We start from the raw sequence: 18,874 nt of genomic DNA, 5'->3' as shown, positions 1-18,874 counted from the left end.
AGGTGACAAAATTTTGAACCTTTCTTGAGACAATTATTACTAGTGTTAATGTTATCAGGGACATTTGAGAATGTTAAATAGTTATTTTCTTCAATCTCCTAAACATATTAGGATAATTAAATAGTTAAAATCCAATATATGGTTTTGGGGCATTTTAAATGGTGGATTATTATACGAGGGTGGGACTAGAGGTGCAAATGGATCGGGATTCGAGATCCAATTCTATTTTGTCGGATTTGGATCTCTCTTGTAGGGGTGCAAATGAATCGGATCATGATTTAATCCGATCCTATTTGGTCAAGTTCAGATCACCTTAGTTTGGATCTTTGGATCGGATAATAGGATCCAATCAGAAATCGGACCGAATTTGGATTACCCTCTATCCAATATATATGTTATATATTTATTTATATAAACATATAATACATATATATCTTATTTATTTATTTATATTGTATTTTTGTAAATTTGTTATATTATTTATTTTTTATAAAAACATGTATATATATGATGAAAATAATTAAAAAACTTGTATTTTTTGTTTTTCTTTATTTAAATTGGTATATCTTATTTTTCTTTTAATAATTTATAAAATTTAAAGAAAACAAATCGGATCGGACCAGATCAGAAATATCCAACTTTTTGATTGGATTCGAATCCAATCCGATCAGATTCAAATCACCCCTATTCGATCTGATATATATGCTATTTATTTATTTATAAATATATTATTTATATTGCATTTTTGTAAATTTGTTATATTAATTATTTTTTTTATAAAAATATGTATATATATGTTAAAAATAGTTGAAAAGATACTTGTATTTTTTGTTTTTGTTTTTATTTTTCTAAATTATTATATTTTATTTTTCTTTTAATAATTTATTAATTTTTAAGAAATCTAAATCAGATTGGATCATATCCAAAAATCCAACTTCTTCATTGGATTCGAATTCAAAACAATACTTGTGAGATCCAATCGAATCAGATCGGCTCTTAACAGTATCGGATCGGATTCAGATATATCCTGATTTGGATCGGATCCAATCCAATCTGTTTGCATCCCTACGTGGGACATGAGTCCACCTGTTTGTCGCAAGGACAAACCATTGGCCAATTCAGATTGTCCATCAGGTAGAGGACCCTTTGGATCAGGCACATATTAATCTCTTGTCCACCTCAGTCCATGCACCATCTTGTATAGGAGTTTTACTACCCAACTAGTAACAGACATTCAAACTTTTTCATCTCAAGTTATTTTATAGAACATTGTTTTTATATTGAATATGAAATGACGTTCTTTTAAGTATGAACTAACGTTATCTTAGCTATTTCACATCATTTTTTTTTTGTTATCAATCACATCAAAACAAGCTTAAACAATCCCAATTATTATTGGTTACAACACACATTAACACATGTAGGGTAAGCTTGACTAAGTAAACATTTCTGAAAATCGGGCCTTTTCGACTGCATTCCTGGTTTGGGATGCTTGAACATATCTAATCTAATGTGTCTCAAGTGATTTTCGAGCTTCAGACTAACTTGCAAGTGGAAGATTTCTTGCGATGTTCGAGTTAGAGTTTACTAAACGACCCGGCTAGCAAACCCATTTCCAAATAATCAACATACTGATTATAGGTTGAGAGCTAATATACTACTATTAGATCCTTTCTTGGCCAATAATTAATTCAGTTCAATTGGGAAAATTTCTGCTTCCAGACAGGTGCACGTGAATGGGATGGGAAGTTTACTGGGCATACGCTCTGGCCACTTGGCCAGTGCTACCGTGTGGTTACTGGTTAGAATGTACACAAGGGTGCATTCACAATTAAATAATAAATATAAAAATGGGTAAAAGGAAAAAAATATTATAGATAACTACGGAAAATTTGTAGAAAAAGTAAGCATATATATAATATTATATATTCATCATATTAGACGAAGGTGTGAAATCTTTTTTTTTTAATTAATGAACTAATAACAAATATGAAAAACAAAAGATAAGAAAATTAATGTCTAACCCATGATCCATTGACCAGGTCAAATGATTCAAAGAACAACGATTCAATTGGTCAGGTCATCAGGTCATTGACTAAGTTAACAGTTATTTATTAATTTTTTTTTGGCAGACAAGTAGTTCATGGTGAAACAGATCTGAAATTCTGAGTGGATTTAAAAAAACCATTTCTGTGGAGTGTGGGCATATATAATAAAAGATATTATCATCTTCATGTTCTTTTTTTGGTGTTAATCTTTGGTTAGATTTAAACATGAAATCAATTCTATGTATTCCATAGTTCAAAGTGTTAGATCAAGCATACCTGTAATTTTCTACACAAAGTGAAAAAAAATAAACAACTAAGCTAACATTGATATGAGTTGCACATTCAAAAGTCATGGAAGAGCATGATAGCATCGTCAAGCTTCATAAGGGATGATTCCAAAATTACCTTAACTTTTCTTATGCGTTCAAATCTTTTCCCTTGAGCTCCAACTCTTTTCTCCCTTGGCAGTTGCAAAATCTCATGTTCTTGTTCAAACTCGTAAGCTAGTCGTTGACTCAAATTTAAAGCAGCATGGCACATTTCATCTAAAATTTGTTTCCAAAGAGAGCTTCTGTTCACTTTCCACAACAAAAAGTCCGATTGCTTGGATCCTTGTGAAGTTAGTTTCTCCATATGCAAGTAATTATCCTTCCACAGATTATAAAGAATCTTGGGTGCTTCCTTCTTGTCTACAAATGTGATATCTGAAATCTTGTCAGTCTCAACCAGGCGGCCAGTCTTGGATAGTAACCTGAAAATCCTATAGGCATCCCTCCCGTATCTTTTCAGAACAATTGATTCCATTTCATCATTTTGAGCAATTTCAATAATGTTCCTCAAATCAACACTGTGAGAATCTTCTGCTCCTCTTGGACTGGAGCGACAGCCCAATTGTCCAAGGGCAGCTCTAACACGTTCTACAGTCATACTACGGCCTCCTTCACTTTTCATCACCTCTGCTAAAATAGCATCCATTGACAAGGGAACTGAATTCTCTGTTTTAATTCTGCTCTCTGCATTTCTTGTTGCCTCCAGCATTGCATTTAAGACAGTGCAAGCCCCATCATCCATCCTTGCTCTGACATTTGCAACACAAGCCTTATGCCTTAAACGACGTATAAATGCCTCAAAATTAGCACGCCAAAGAACTTCTTTCTCACAAATTGTAGCCATAGTTTCTCGATCCATCTCCAAAGCCTCATGCTTGCGCTTTTCTCCAATTGCTGTATCAAGAAAACGGCTCCCTGATCTATCTCCAGATTTCACATCAGTTCCAGTATCTGTTATAACTGCAAATCTTTCTGATTCTAAGGGAGCCGCGGCTGATATAGCTCGTTTTTCTAAAGTTTCTATTTCCTCAGCCAACCTAGCACTCTTGGCCCGTTTTTTGGTAGGATTTTCCTCTTCATCTGGTGGGGCAAGAAAAGGCTCAGAAGCTGGACAACGTTCCACATAATGGGAACTAACAATTCTAACAAAGCTTTCTCGTACAGCATCCTGAACAGTAGAATTTCCTTCATTTTGGTTTGATACTGCTCGCAATATAATTTGTTCCAAAGTAAGTCGACCATGTTGAAACAAACCTTCAAGAATCTCTTCGCACTCTTTGTCCAGTTCTTCAGATACAATTGTCAAGAATTTAGGGAACCTCATTCTGTGAAGAATGTTATCAAAAATTGCAGTGTACTGAGTAATTACCTTAGGTGCAGCTCCAACGCCACCTTCAATCTGGATAGAAAAAGCCTGAACACAATTGTGTTGGATTAAGACGAGTAGGCAATTCTTGACTTGAGCTTGAGGGAGTTCGGTGAATCGAGTTATGTCTGCTAAGGTTAGGGATCCTTTTCGCAGGAGGCACTCACATACTTTAGCAACGAGATCACCAAAGTGAGAAGAAATCAGACTAATAGCGAGCTTGATACTGTACTGCGTTGCCATTGTGTGTTGTGGACGGTTATTATCTCCTTTCCTTCGCAATCAAGTTAGGAGTTTCCTCCTCTCCTTGACTCCTTCACTTATTGTCGTTGGTTGTGGTTGGCAACAAGAACAGTGATCTTAAATCCAATAAGAACTTGGAGTGGTCAATGGGGCAAGATTCTGAGAGGTCAAGCTCCTAATCGAAGCTTGTGACAGTTACCCTAATAGAACCTTCCAGGTTTGAGACTGATGCTGCTAGGTTATAGATCTTACCGATTGCAGGGGATTCGAAACTTAATAGAGCCGCGCTTGAAGAACTGGAGAAAAGAAGTCTTCAGTGTAGGTTGAGGTTGATATTTTAGGCGCTAAAACCCAAGGTAAATGATGGAGACAAGTCCAATGGTTTCTTCCACCAATAATGTCAGCGAGGATTCATCTCTACTTCTCTAGTCTAGCCGTTGATGCCTTGAAGCAACTTCACTCTGATGCTCGATTCCGATGGACAAGAAGGAAGAACAATCTCTCCACTCCCCTGTCCGCGGCAACGAGGGGTGAGAGGATGTACACTGGTGGGCTCCCTCTCTCTCTCTCTTTCTCGGGGTATCCTTTGTATCTTCTCTTAGAAACCCTACTGCAAAGTGCAAAGTTGCAAACTGTCTTCCGCGTTATACGTAACTAGTAAGTTACGCTTGTATTTGTATGTAATTCCAATCACAAGACAAAATAGTGATATTCTTTTAGTAGATATTCCAATCCAGTAGTCCTTTTAGAAGTTAAAATTTTCTCTGCAGTTCTACACGCGCCATCCAGTCATTTGGTCCATTCCATATCCCCACCTCACTAACTCTATCCATTCAAATTATCGTATAAGGGACAAACAGTGGGAGAGGGAGAGGCTGAGGGAGGAATACAAATGGCGGTTGCTAACGCATGGGGCCTGCGAAACGCAGTCCCGCCACGTCAATTTTGCTCATGTTTTGATTCTGTGGTGAACAAAGGGAGTAATCTGAACTTTGCGGGTTCGATTCTCAACAAATACATGTGGAGAAGTGTAAAGAATTCTAGCCTTTCTTGCCGTTGCAGCAACTCTTTGGACTGGGATTGGAATCGCTGGAGTCGTCATTTTTCAGAAGTCGAACAGGCCGATAATTTTTCATCGCTTCTCAAGGTTCCCATTTTCTTGCTTATTCTGTTGTTTCATTAAATGTTTTTACTCGTACTGTCTTTGCTTTGCTTTTTGGCACCTTTTACCCTCTACTGAGTGCATCGAAATGAATAATATAATCTAATTCTTTTCTTATTCCTTAATTCTGTCATCTAGGTTTTTAGTTTTGAAGTTCCTTAGGCCTCTCATTTCGTCTATTAGGATTTTTCTTTTGTTTGTTTATATATTTATTTATTTGTGTGTGGTTTCTGCATTTTTCCTCCAATGGGTCCCTAACTGCAATTGGGGAATTTAGTTCCAGCTTATGAATTATGGTGCTACTTGATTAAGCTTATTTTTGTCGTTTGCAATCTAAAAGCATCAATGCTAGTGCTTTTTCTTGTGTCAAAGGATACCCTTGTAAATAATAAATAATGTAATGCAGAGTTCCGGAACATCTATGGGGATAAATGCAGAGTTCCGGAACATCTATGGGGATAAATGCAGAGTTCCGGTACTCATTGACATAGATAAAGAATTGGCAGAACATAGAGTGCATGTTGAAAGAGCCTAAGAGAAAAGTACATCTTTTACATGATGCTGAAGGAAAATAAGCATGCAATGCAATTGTTTCTCAATTCAAATTTATAGGCATAGATTGTGGAGTAAAACATGGATTATATTTTACAATGTGGTGAATTGTCACTAAGACATTATTTATGTAAACAAGGCAACATCTATGATGCTGAAAAGGTATGGTGTCGAAGAACTTTGACCAATCAACCCCCTGGGGTGAATTTTGATGAATACCTGCTAATTGGTTACCATTTACCACTTTTATGATACCGGTTGATTGGTTATCTGATTTTTAAACATGATGCATTTCCAGTATCATAGTTTTTTTTTGGGTAATCAACTGATTGTATTAAGAAAGAAACAGAAACAAAGACACAACAGGGAAAGACGGACTGCGAAAGAAAAAAACAAGCTAAAAGCCAGCTACCAAACAAAACAAGAAAGAAAAAACTGGAAAAACAAAAAAAAAGCAAAAAACACTAGACTACGAGCAGGTCATCCTTAATAAAGTCTGAAAGCCAACGCAGGCAAACTCTTTATACAAGTATACTTATTCAAGAATTTATTTGAAACAAAGACACAACAGGGAAAGACGGACTGCGAAAGAAAAAAACAAGCTAAAAGCCAGCTACCAAACAAAACAAGAAAGAAAAAACTGGAAAAACAAAAAAAAAAGCAAAAAACACTAGACTACGAGCAGGTCATCCTTAATAAAGTCTGAAAGCCAACGCAGGCAAACTCTTTATACAAGTATACTTATTCAAGAATTTATTTGAAAAAGAGAGACAGGTTCCTGCAAGGTCAGGGATAAGCTATTGTACAAAAAATTAAATAAATAAAGAGAGTGCTACCTAACTAAGGATCTAATATCTTGGATAGAACGCTACAACTACCAAGGCCCATTGTAGCCCCTTTTCACCAATTTACAAAGTCAAATTTTGTGTTCAAGCTATAGTCTATAGAGGTCAATTCTGAGGGGCTTGCACCATGTGAGCACAGCTTTTTCTTGTCATAGTTTCTCCATGAACAAGAAGAAAGGAAAAAGAGGAGAGTTATAAAAGGCTTGACCACATTCTTAATAGGTGTGTAGTTCAGCTGTGAAGCATTTAGATTCTAAGAGATTTTTTCCCTTTTTTCAATTTCTTTTCTTTCTGTAAGGTAAGGAGAAATACATTAACATCTAAACAAAGGATGTATAAATGTGCAATGGCATCTCCCTCCCCCAAACAAAACTAAGATAAAGAGCTTTCACCATAAAATATCCCTCTTCCCAGAATCTAGCAAGACCATCTATCATACTGTCCATTTCTGAGGATCCATCTGATTTGAGTAGGAACAGAGATTGAAACTTTCCTTATTTCATTAAGATTTAAGATACTGTTCCAAATCCTATGATTCCCTTCCCAACTTTAGGCTTGATCTTGTAGAATTAGTCAAATTCCCTGAACTGCTAAATAAACAAATCTGTTTGAAAAATAAGCAAATCTTGCTCTCTTGGCTAGTTGGCTATCCATGTACCTTTAAGAGGGAAAGAACTTTGTTTTTGGTGGAATCTGCAACACTAAGGTCCATCATCATTCATCATATCCACATTCATTAGGCTTTGAGGACATTCCACCAATGTTGGCAGTCCCAGACTTCCAAGAGAGCTCCCATCAAAACTGGCTCCCCAGAGTTCTGCCCTAATGTGTAAACCCTGTCCTTTCCGTTGCTAAAGTTTTTCCTTAGTGCAGCCAGGCGCCATCAATTCTAACACCACTAGACCTAAAATGGTGCAATAATTTCATGGTCTCCGTGCACACATGGGTTATGAGAATATTGGCAAACTTGATGCTGTTGAAATCAAAAGGGCAGATCAACTGTGTGTTCAAGCCTAAGTCTGTTGGGTTCAACTACCTTAAGTAATAATTTCATTGATGTATCAGCGTGCATCTCTCTATTGCTCAAAATTTTCAGTGAAACATGATAAAAAAACTGATCTCTCTGTCACACTCATTTATTTGTTGCAACATTTCTATCGAGAAGTTATCTTCACTTTGGATTCCATTTCTACATGCTTTACATTCTTGAGGGGAGTACAAGGATCTGATTAAATAACACTCCATTTCTATTGCACTCCCTTACTGCCCTATATATATATGACATTCTACACTAATTTGCCCTCTCCATTTCCATGGTCTTTGCAGCCTTGCAGCATACTTCAAGTTTGTAAAATTTAGACTAAATACTAACCTTTCTGCTGATTAAAGGGACAGACTTATTCTATTTTCCCTATAGGTTGATTATGATTATGTGAATTATAAAACATTTTGATCAGTTTTTGGCAACACTGATTCAGTGTTTGATGCTGGTTTTCTGGTTTAAAGAAAAATATGATATTTGTTTATGGAAAAGGTGATCTTTTATCTATTTGCCATGAAATAATCTGCACATGCATGAATGAGTTATTTTGATACTTTTAACATACTTATAGGGGTGCATAAATTCCTATACCAAAATTTATCTCTTTCCACATATTCTCAACAGTAATTTTTTTCTTATAGTTTCAACTAGAAGATGCAATTGAGAAAGAAGACTTTGAGGAAGCTGCAAAACTGAAAGCAGCTATTGCTGAGGCAACATCTAAGGATGCTATAGCTGAAATTATGTTACAATTGAAGGTTAGCTCATTGATTGAACTAGTTGCATTATGTATGAATTAGCATGATATTTTAAGATTTAATCTTACGATTCTGTTGATTGACAGAATGCGATTGATGAAGAGCGTTACCGTGATGCATCAGTATTATGTAAACTCACAGGAAGTGGTCTGGTAATTTTTCTAGTCATTATATCTTGTAATCCTATAAACAAAGAACTTAAATATCGTCTCTTTCTTACATGACCAACAGGGCAAACTTGGGCACACAAGAAGTGCCTGATAAAGTTTTCCAGTATACTATGTCCAATATGGATGTGCAATACACATTTTGAAGTGTCTATTTAATGTTAGTTGGCCTGGAATTGACACTAAACTAACTGAAGCTACTCAGATGCTTGCTTGCATTGTATGCATGTTCTGGAGCTTAGGAAATGCTGATGCATGCTAGCTTTTGGCACTTGTTTCTTTACCTGTATGTGATCTCCATTACTTGGTGTAATGGTAAAATCTCATGTTAGCAAGTGTGAGAAAGTAGGTTCGAGTCTGAGAGTGACCACTTTGTAGCTTGTACAAGAAATGTCAAAGGTTAGGACTGTGTTCAGTCTATCCCTCCCTAGACCCCAGTAGCTGGAAGTCTGGAACCAACATTGGGTAATGGCCTTTATTAACTAGTTAGTGTTCTTGTGCTGAGAAAACTTTGAAAATGTAGAATTCAATAGCATGGACATGTTAGCAATAGCATGTATATCTGATTATATGCTGAGTTGGTAACATGGTATGTTGAACTGGTGTTTTCAAGAGGAACTTTTCAACGAACTGGTTGTGGAAAACTGGCGAATTAAGCATTACAGGAGTTTCTGTTTTTGAATTGGTTTTGTTGTTTTTTTTGTTAGCTCCTACTCTGTTGGCTGCCACATGCTCATACATGCAGCCACGACAAGATGTTTGAGTGGACAATCTTTAACTTGCTAAGTACAAAGATGCAGCTCAATTCGACTATAGTACATTGTAATCAGAAAATCACAATAATGAATATCTCTAGATGAAGCTTTTGGTATGACTTATTAATGTCCTTTTTCTCTTCATTTACAGGTAGGGTGGTGGGTGGGTTGTTCAAAGGATTCTGATGATCCCTTTGGAAAATTAGTACAAATATCCCCTGGTGTAGGCAGATTTGTGGCAAGGAGTTACAGTCCAAGGTGGAGGTTAATTTAAATGTTTCTATCTAATTTCTTACTTACCATTGAACATCAGTAACATTTGTTTGTTTCAGGCAGTTGGTCACCGCAACTCCTGGGACTCCATTGTTCGAAATCTTTGTTGTCAAAGATTCCAATAATACATACATTATGCAGGTAATATATGTATTTGCCATATTTAATTAAAGCTTTGCTTGAGACACAAGGAAGTCTGTTTTGATGATATAGAATCTGTTTTTGTCTCTAGCTGACTGGATAAATACTAAATTTGACTAGGCTCACTCTTGCAAACAGAGAACCAGCAGTGGCTGTCCTAATGGACTTAGCTGGTACATGTATAACTTCTTTGTTTTTTTTCAATTGGTTGGTTCCATAGGTTTTGTGTGGCACCCTTCATATGCATTTGTTATGTCTGTGTGTCAAATGATGCCAACAAGACATAAAACATAAGGTGGGATGTCGGTTATCATTTTGGAGAATTCTATAATAACCATTAAGTAGGCTTTAAGGACTTGCTGTAATGGTGTATCAGTTGAAAATTACACTTACAGTAATTCAGATAATGCAAGAAAAGAAGAAAAGAGAGAAAGAGAAAGAAGTTTCAGCAATAGGTCGTGGAAGAAGAAAAGAAGGGAAGAGAGAAAAGAATTTGAACCTCTCTCTCTAGCCCCCTTTCATCACTTTTATTAATAATTCTAAGTCTGAGTACAATTACTTGGATGCCCTTAATGGGGCGGCCAGAACTAAAGAAATAGTTAAAGAAAATAAAAGAAGGCCCATAAGGCCCATAACTAAGGCCTATAACTAAGAAACATAACTTTTAAATACTACTTAAAAGAAATAAAGAACACTAAGGCCTATTTGGCCCATTCTCACTACAGTATCATAGAACATTGCTCTCATGTGAAGAGTAAAATATCGCCCCTCTCCACCACCAAAAAATAAAGACAGAAAATTAATAATATATTATATTGTAAAAAATTTAATTTATTGCATTGTTTTGTATGGTGACTAAAGTAACTGGTAAGAGGCTACTTAAGTGGTATTCATCAGTTGTTTTATGCTGCCTTATGGGCATGTTATTACCTCCTAATTTCATGTCAGTAGACATCATATGGCCTTTTTGTCAGGTAATCTAGGTTTTCTATTGCAATTTATACCTACTGCTTTTGATATTGAATCTCTTTCAGGTAGTATGCTTGCAGCGAGCCAAAGAAAGGCCATCAAATTCTACATTGTCGACATCAAAATCATCAAATGGTCCAACCACTTCTGCCACCGACTCTTCTGCAGAAGATATTTCAGTGGATGAAGAGGATGAGGTAGAGAAACTCGAAAAGAGTGCAAACAATGTTAAGGATGCTAGTGAAGAAGGGATAGAAAGTGTTATAGATTTTCTTAAAGACAAAATTCCAGGATTAAAAGTCAAAGTCATGAACATTAATGTTCCAGAGGAGATAGTAGAGGGTAGTGACAGTGTGGAGCAGCCAATGCAGGAGGACAATGAGAAGGCAGGATCTGCTGATAATTCTGCAGACAAAGTTGACCTGGGTGAAATTCATCACGAGGGGGTTGCTCCTGGAGGAGATACCAACACAAGGGAAGAGGAAAACAATATGGCCATGAAGGTTTTTATTGGTGGGTTGTTACATAACAATGAGGATACCCCTTCTGAGGATGGGTTTATGCGATTCCCAGCTGAAATAAAGGATATTGAAAAGGATTCATTTGTACTACATGTTCCAAGGAGAAGTGAGGATTCTGACATTGGAGAACGTAAAGTGTCTAGGGTCAGAGTTGCAGCTATTGCAACTAATGGTGTTTCTGAGCTCATGCCTCTTGATGTTGCTAAGGAATTTTGGGGTGTAGACAAGGTTCCTTCAAAGGTGAGTTAAGATGAAGTTTATACTTTTATTTTGATATAGAACTGATATTATTTGACATTTTGAATGGTCCATTTCTGATAGTTTTGCATCCTAATTTTTCTATCAATGTAGTTTTGGAAATTATTAAAGGTTAGAAGGGTGTTGCTTGCAAAAAATATTCTATTCCATATCAATTATCAAATAAAAAATTCTATTCCACATCAACTTTTTATTTCGTTCATTTGTTGACCATGTACAAGTTTAAGATCTTTCTATAGGTAAATTTGAGTATGTATATTGTTAAAAGGAAATATTGACATTCTTGGATATACAAGCTGTTCAATGCTGCTTTCACAAACAGGTGCAGGGTGTGTCAGAGAGTTTTGGGAGTGGGAATACATTAAAAACTTGTAACCTACTAGATAAAGGAAGATATTAAATCTTCATATTGTTTTCCTCCCTCCAAGTAGCATCAGCCTCTGAAATATGATGCCTTGTGACTTGTGAGGCTTTTAGACCCAATAACACCATGATCCATCAGCTTTGCTATTAATCACTATGGTGATTGAGGCCAAATCTACTGCTGCAATTAGGTTCTTGATGCCCTTGCTGCAGGCAAATTGAACCCTCTAAGCATACTAACGAGTAACAACCTGAATATCCAAATAGATGTTTCCTTTGTCCTCACAACCATCTGTTGGAGCACCACCATATCCAGACCTCACATCTGCCACTGGTCCGTCACCATCTGGAAACTAGTTGTTATATATAATTGAGAACACTATTCTTATGAGGAGATATTGTTGCTTCCTTTTCGAATTTTATTGTATTCTACATTTCAAGGAAATTCAATCATGATCTAGGTGCAAACTTGTTGTCTTATGAATATTTTCTTGAAAATAAATTGACTGGTTGCTAACTCTTTTAGGTTTCTAGAGATGTGCGCGAAATTGTAAAGCTAGCTGTAAGTCAGGCTCAGAAACGAAATAGACTATCTGGAACTACAATTTTCACTTGGATCACCACCCCTAGAAATGATTTGGATCCATTTGATGGTAAACTTGTTTCTCCATATTATCTGTCCCTTAAGAGTGAAAACAAATATAACCAGGGATTCCTATGTAAACAACTACCAATTTCTGTGAGGATGAGAATGCTTGGTTGAAATGCAGGCCTTTATGTTGGGGCCTTTGGCCCTTACGGCACTGAGGTGGTACAGTTGAGGCGTAAATTTGGTGACTGGAATGGGGTGGATGACACAGACAAAAGGTCAGATGTGGAGTTTTTTGAGTATGTTGAGGCAGTAAAGCTGACAGGGGATTTGAACGTTCCTGCTGGTCAGGTTTGTAGAATTTAACTTCATCGTATTTGTTTTACATCGATATACATGCATTTATATTGTTTAGTCAAATATGTATTTCTTGTAACAGGTAACTTTTCGGGCAAAAATTGGTAAAGGGAGTCGTATCCCCAACAGTGGGATGTATCCAGATGAACTTGGAGTGGTAATTCCTGTTCTTGCTTCTTTTTCCCCCTACCCAAATTTGTTCTGCAGCAGTCTGAAGCAGGCATTATGATATTCCTGTAGATTTCTCTGCATGGGCCAATTATATTTTTAAAATAGGAGATTTTGGTTTGTGTATTTCAATATGGTTTTCCAGATTCCCTAGCAGTCTTTCATTTCTTTTTAGATGAAAGCTGGGATTCAGGTAGCCATGGCATGTGGAGTTCAATATCAGATGTGACTCTATTAACTGTGCTCCATCCGTTTGAATGATCAATTCTTGTGAGTTTGATTATGTAGGGAAACTATCAGTGCTTAGGCATATTCTGATGGCAACTGATTGGAAAGATCTCTTGTTCAGGTTGCAAGTTACAAAGGTCAAGGTAGAATAGCAGAATTTGGATTTAAGAATCCACAATGGGTTGACGGTGAACTTCTCCAACTTAGTGGCAGGGTAAAGTTATCTTCTGAATTTCATGATTGTTGCTTTATGGTTGAGTCTCACCGATGCAATTAGATGATTAGGCCAATTGGAATTCACCTTTCATGACGAACTCATGAAGAGTATTGCTCGGCTGATTGATGGTCCATTTATTGGGGGCTTGGATGAGAGAGGAGGTATAGTCTTCTCATGGGAGAAAATGAATGCAAATGAAATAACCATCCACAATTCACATTCACATATCTTGCCTCAGTAACCATCCACAATGAGTTGAACTTTTTTGGTTTGTTCGTTTCTGCTTTTGTTTTTTCTTTTTCAAGTACCTATCCACAAAATGAGTTAGAATCAGGTTTTTTGTTTGTTCTGCTTTCTTTTTGTGTTTTTTTTTTTTAATTTTAGTGGCTTTATTTTTGTAATATTAACTAGCTGTTGATTATATATGTATATATATACTCAGGGCATGGAGCCGTATGCCAGAGGTGCAGACCTTGGATTCCTTTATGTTGTTCCACAGCAAAGCTTCCTTGTGTTGTTCAACCGGCTGAAACTTCCAGAATGAAGTCAGTTGTTTTGACCTGAGAGTGCTATTGGGGAAATGCATTTAATCCCTTTAGAATTTGGATGCAAGAGGGTATCCGTGTATATAGGATAGAAGATGTTATGCAGCAGGGTTTTGAGGGTAGCAATTAAATGGCTGTTTACGATACAGTGCTGTTTAATAGTGTTGTTGCATGCAATTACTGAGGTGTATATTATGTTGCGGCTGATAAACCACAGAGTGACAAAATGGAAGTAATAATAGTCTTATTAGTCTGTTTTAAAACTTACATAACATGTGTTAATTCTTTATCACGTATGTGGCTTGTTTCCTCTTTGTGTTGTGTACTCTCTAGCTAGCTTTGTAGCTGACTATGCAACTGCCGGCTTTGCCGTGAACTTGTACCAACGAGTGCATCTAATCGAATGATTCTAATCTAAAACTAAAGAAGCTCCCGCTTTTTTCAGTTGTTTCTTTAAAATTTCAGCTGCAGCCAGCATGTGATGTGAGCTGGGTTGGCTATCTATTCCCTCCCCAATCCCCATTTTTCTTTTGTTTGCTTTGGAAGAGGTGGTGGCTTGGGCCTTGGAGGAACATGAATTGGAATTGATTTGAGAATTGAGATATCGAATTCGAACCAAAAAAAGACAAATTGATTCGAGAAAAAAGGTTAAAGTAAGGAATGAAACCAAGGGAGACGCAAAATCAAGAATCTAAAAGCCCTTCAACAAAGAAATCTTCAATAAAGCGCTTTTTCATCATGCAAGTCTTTTTGTTTCTTCATTGAAGTATATGTATGCTGTACGATTGCTACTTACTGTGCAAGTTAAGTTTGAACGTGTTGTTAATCGGGTTTTACCGATTGTTAACAAAAATCACAGAGAGAACTCGCACCTGGATGGCTGGATTGGGTTTTTCTTTATGGTTGACTAGTTCCTTGGGTGGTAAGTAGGTCACTGTTAAAGTCCACGCGTCAATTTCAAATCTTATGTTTGATAATAATTTAATCAGTAAAGTGGAATCTGTGAGTGTGAGACAGATCCACCCGCAGTACCCGCCTCATGGCTCACCTACGTGGTGGTAGCAGTTAACCAAAATTGGGCTTTGTCTAGGCTTCAAAACAACTTATACTGTTACAACTAGTTTAATTAATTAGGGAAAATGTCTAAAACTCATCATAAGTTTTTAGTATTTCTCTTAAATTCATCATAACTTTTTAAAATGTCTAAAATTCATCATATCATTAAGTTTTTATTTTCTAAAATTCATCTTCTGTTAGTACACCGATAATGTTTTTTAATTTAGGTGTCCATGTTAGCATAAATAACAATTTTTATGACCAAATCACTTTTGAATGGTGAGTTAAAGGAAAAGGTTTTTTTCATTTTTTAATTTTCTTTTTTTTTTTACATTTTAGTGCTTTATTATAATTTCTATTTTCTACAATCTATAAAATTTTCTGTATCTTTTTCTATTTATTGACAATTTCTGTGTTTTTCTATAATTTTTGGTGTTTTTTCTATAATTTTTATTTTCTAATTTTGTTTTTCAATTTCTATAGTTTCTATAATTTGAAAATATATATTTTTTTTATTTTGTGTGCAATTTCTATAATTTTTTATATTTTCTAATTTCTGTGTTTTTATATATTTTATATTTGAAAATATTTTTTAAACTTTTTCCTTTTTCTCATATCTAAATATTAAAATATATATATATATTTTATATTTTTCTATAAAGATTAAAATGGTAATATATTAACAGCTATTAACCTCTTTAATGTCAAATTAATGATATGATGAGTTTTGGACATTTTAAAAAGTTGTGATGATGAATTTTTGACAATTTTCCAATTAAATTAATGTGTCCATGAAAAAGGCAATAAGGAAAGAGAGGAATGAGGAAGTGAGTGGCGGCTTTACACTAATAACATACAGAAAAGTGGGCATTTTGTTCTCTCTCTATCTTTTTCTTGCATAACACGTAATTTGTTAGGTAATCTCAGATGATGCTTCCTCCTCTTCTTTTTTTCCTCCTCCTCTTCCTTCTTTTTTTATTATGTGTTACGAGACACAGAATCTTTGACACCCTCCTCTGGTGTTTCTATTTCTCTCTCTGTCTATGTCTGTGGTGGTGTGGACCCAGGACCCACCCGCAGCGACTTACATAAATTTTTATCTTACTACTTCGGTACTTCCCAAGCTCCAACTTTTCAAACATACGCTACCTCCCTCCCTCCCTCCTCCTCCCTTGCTTGCTTAGAGACTTAGAGAGAGTGAGAGAGAGAATAAAGGGAGAGGAAATACAAAAGCAATCATCTCCAAACCACATTGAGATGGCTTCTTCACCACACCGGTCACCGCCAGAAGAAAAATACAACCCACCTCCAGAAAGCCCACCCCAAGATAATCAATCAGAGAAGTCTCCATCCAAGGCGATCGTCGCCGTCGAGCGCTACTCTCCGCTTCGGTCTCCCACTCCTAGAGAAGAGAAAAAACCGGTCTCGCCGCCGGCGGACAACGTGCCTTCATCGGCGACGGTGAAATCCCCTTCTCCTGTGATCGTGGTGAACCGGTCTATCCGGGAAGAGTTATCGGTGGCGACGAAGGTGGATTCGGGAGGAGACGGGCGAAACGTTGAAGAAGGAGGTGAGAGGCGATCGAGGGCGTTGTCATCCATTCTTCGGAGGTCGAGGAGGGAAGTGATGGTGAAGAGGGCGGAATTAGGGTTTAGGGTATGTGCGGCCCTGTTCTGCTTGGTGTCATTTTCGGTCATGGCCGCCGACAAGACGCAAGGTTGGGCCGGTGATTCCTTCGACAGATACAAGGAATACAGGTCGAACTTCTCAAACTCGTTTTTGTTGAGCTTCGCTGTTCGTTTCTGCTGAAACTACTCCCCCAAATGTTCTTTGTTCTTCTAAGTAACATAATCAAAACCCCTGACGAAGGCGGGATTCGATCCCAAGTCTTCGCTACAGGCTACAGCCAACAGGAGACCTTTTCTGTGAGCCAACCACATGTTGACCTACGATCCTAATTTATTATTATTGGTTTATTTGTTATACAAGTACTTTATACGTTAATAGTTTTGTTTTGCATGAATTTTTATTTATTTAGGCTGTGTTTGTTTCGAAAGAAAAGGTAAAGAAACCTATGACCTATAGTTATCTTTCCTTTTATTTCTCTATCCTTTTTCTTTCAAACCAAACACTGCCTTATAGTAACCCTTCCTCACATGTGAGTGAATGATTTGATAATCTAATCTGATGTACTGATGGGCGATGGCAGGTATTGCATATCCGTGACCGTGATTGCATTTGTGTATGCTGGGTTTCAGGCGTGCACACTCTCCTACCACATGATCACCGCTAAACATGTCATCCCTCTTCCACTCCGCTGTTTCTTTGACTTCTCCATGGATCAGGCAAGTGTTTTTTTTTACTAATTTTGATAATTGCGATTCTTATTATTAATGTGATATTAATTAATTTTGTGATTTAATTATTATTATTTTATTGCTTCGGTCAGAGGTATTCCCATGCAAATGCAAGGTTGCAAGAGGCCGTGACGGTGTGAGCACGGGCTTGCCCTGATCGAACCCGATCTCCATTTGGCCATGCTGACGAATGGTGACCCTTTAAAATAGACCGATCTGCTCTTATTAATTATTATTCATGGGAGATGTTCTCAATGAAACGCTCATTTGTGAGGAGCAGATCTTTCGACTCCTTTAAAAGGCCGTGGGCTGTGAATTAGAATCTGTTCCTCACATAACGCACCTCATAACTTCATCCTACTGTGAATAATAACACAAAGGACGGAGATATTCCCAATACAGGCTGTGAGGTACGTTCTGTGAGGAGCGGCTGTGGGCCGGGTACCTGAGGGAAAATTTGAGAATCTTTTGGGCCTGTTACAAAGGATTCACTGAATTTGATAGATAGCACTCCTGTTTTACTTAGGTGTGGGAACAATCATTTGGCTCCAACACAGTCGTAAAGATAAAAGTGTATATATGGCCCATATGGCCCACAACCACTTAATCTGTCATTGTATTTTACGACTGGCATGGAACAAAATGATTTGGTCCCACAGCTATCTAATTCAGCTAATGCAATACACAGTAATCATCAGGGTGGTTCCATTTAAACGTGTGGCTTTTTGCAAAGTGGATGGATCTGGGGGCCTATGATCTGACTTGCTACTGCCTAGTTTTGAGAGTTGGGACCCATCTCATGATGGAATTGGATCCTTTTAAATCCCTACCTATTAGGATTAGTGGAAGTGGAGGATGGAGGACCCATCCCCTCTTTGGTTCCTGAATCGGGACAAGTGGAAGATTTGGGCTATTGGGCTCCCATCCTGGTTCCTAAGACCGATGACAGACACCCGGGAAGGAAGAAAGGGAAAACTTTGGAAGATAATTGATCAAAGCCCCCACCCCATGTAGAAGATGAACTGAAGATGGGTAGTCTGTTTTGTAAATGGGCAGATATTGACATATCTTCTGATATCGGCATCATCATCGGCGGCGACTCGGGTAGATGATTGGCAATCCAACTGGGGGAAAGACGAGTTCACAGAGATGGCAAGTGCTTCCATCGGGATGTCTTTCCTTGCATTTATCGCCTTCGCTTTCAGTTCCCTCATCTCCGGCTATTACCTCTGTATTCGCTACTCCACTTAAAAAATGTCACTAGCCCTGTCATCTTCCATTTATATATTTATCCAGTATCTCTCTTCTACATGTTTTTTTTTGCCATTTCTCTGGCTTTAGAGAAAATGTTGGAAAAGTAAAAAAAAAAATTCGCATTCAGTGCTAATGCGAGAGAAATTCCAAGTTTTTTCTTTGTACACGCAACACACATACACCCACGCATAAAGATAGAGAGGACAGAGTTGTTTTTATTTTAGTCTCCAACAGTGTCAGTATGTATATACTTGGTCAGTTGCTGCCATATGGAAACAATTTATCCTAATTATTTCTGATTTGGGAACCAA

General features: G+C 37.1%; 3 protein-coding genes across 4 annotated transcripts; 2 read left to right on the top strand and 1 right to left on the bottom strand.

The window, feature by feature from the left end:
• Positions 1–2,266: 2,266 nt before the first annotated feature.
• Positions 2,267–4,661, bottom strand: LOC104593209 (RNA polymerase III subunit RPC82 family protein). The gene has a single exon (XM_010252970.3). It carries the CDS (start codon positions 3,984–3,986, stop codon positions 2,391–2,393), a length of 1,596 nt encoding a protein of 531 aa, XP_010251272.1. The 5' UTR covers positions 3,987–4,661; the 3' UTR covers positions 2,267–2,390.
• A 158-nt stretch (positions 4,662–4,819) lies between these two features.
• On the top strand, positions 4,820–14,321 carry LOC104593211 (protein EXECUTER 2, chloroplastic-like). Its single transcript, XM_010252972.2, has 11 exons — positions 4,820–5,133; positions 8,229–8,345; positions 8,432–8,497; positions 9,419–9,525; positions 9,600–9,681; positions 10,716–11,411; positions 12,319–12,445; positions 12,563–12,732; positions 12,821–12,895; positions 13,256–13,348; positions 13,794–14,321. The coding sequence occupies exons 1-11, from the start codon at positions 4,879–4,881 to the stop codon at positions 13,893–13,895; spliced, it is 1,890 nt and encodes a 629-aa protein (XP_010251274.1). The 5' UTR covers positions 4,820–4,878; the 3' UTR covers positions 13,896–14,321.
• Positions 14,322–16,059: 1,738 nt separating this feature from the next.
• Positions 16,060–18,874, top strand: LOC104593207 (CASP-like protein 4A3). Of its 2 annotated transcripts, none has more exons than XM_088899995.1 (3): positions 16,060–16,709; positions 17,162–17,297; positions 17,402–17,991. In XM_088899995.1, the coding sequence occupies exons 1-3, from the start codon at positions 16,210–16,212 to the stop codon at positions 17,447–17,449; spliced, it is 684 nt and encodes a 227-aa protein (XP_088756121.1). In that variant the 5' UTR covers positions 16,060–16,209; the 3' UTR covers positions 17,450–17,991. The 2 variants fall into 2 exon arrangements, with proteins under 2 accessions (XP_088756121.1, XP_010251270.1); XM_010252968.3 differs by lacking the exon at positions 17,402–17,991 and adding an exon at positions 18,366–18,874 and having other exon boundaries at positions 16,074–16,709.

Source organism: Nelumbo nucifera, chromosome 3 (assembly GCF_055504915.1).
Source record: "Nelumbo nucifera cultivar China Antique chromosome 3, China Antique-T2T, whole genome shotgun sequence".
NCBI classification, from domain to species: domain Eukaryota; kingdom Viridiplantae; phylum Streptophyta; class Magnoliopsida; order Proteales; family Nelumbonaceae; genus Nelumbo; species Nelumbo nucifera.
This window is presented reverse-complemented; position numbering and strand designations above follow the sequence as displayed.

Excerpts from the sequence above, each read along its gene's own strand:
- LOC104593211 (XM_010252972.2), top strand. The coding sequence starts at position 4,879 with ATGGCGGTTGCTAACGCATGGGGCCTGCGAAACGCAGTCCCGCCACGT. Across the intron at positions 5,134-8,228 it reads ATTTTTCATCGCTTCTCAAG|TTTCAACTAGAAGATGCAAT; the intron begins GTTCCCATTTTC and ends TTTTTCTTATAG. Across the intron at positions 11,412-12,318 it reads TAGACAAGGTTCCTTCAAAG|GTTTCTAGAGATGTGCGCGA; the intron begins GTGAGTTAAGAT and ends TAACTCTTTTAG.
- LOC104593207 (XM_010252968.3), top strand. The coding sequence starts at position 16,210 with ATGGCTTCTTCACCACACCGGTCACCGCCAGAAGAAAAATACAACCCA. Across the intron at positions 16,710-17,161 it reads GACAGATACAAGGAATACAG|GTATTGCATATCCGTGACCG; the intron begins GTCGAACTTCTC and ends GGGCGATGGCAG. Across the intron at positions 17,298-18,365 it reads TTGACTTCTCCATGGATCAG|ATATTGACATATCTTCTGAT; the intron begins GCAAGTGTTTTT and ends GTAAATGGGCAG.
- LOC104593209 (XM_010252970.3), bottom strand. The coding sequence starts at position 3,986 with ATGGCAACGCAGTACAGTATCAAGCTCGCTATTAGTCTGATTTCTTCT.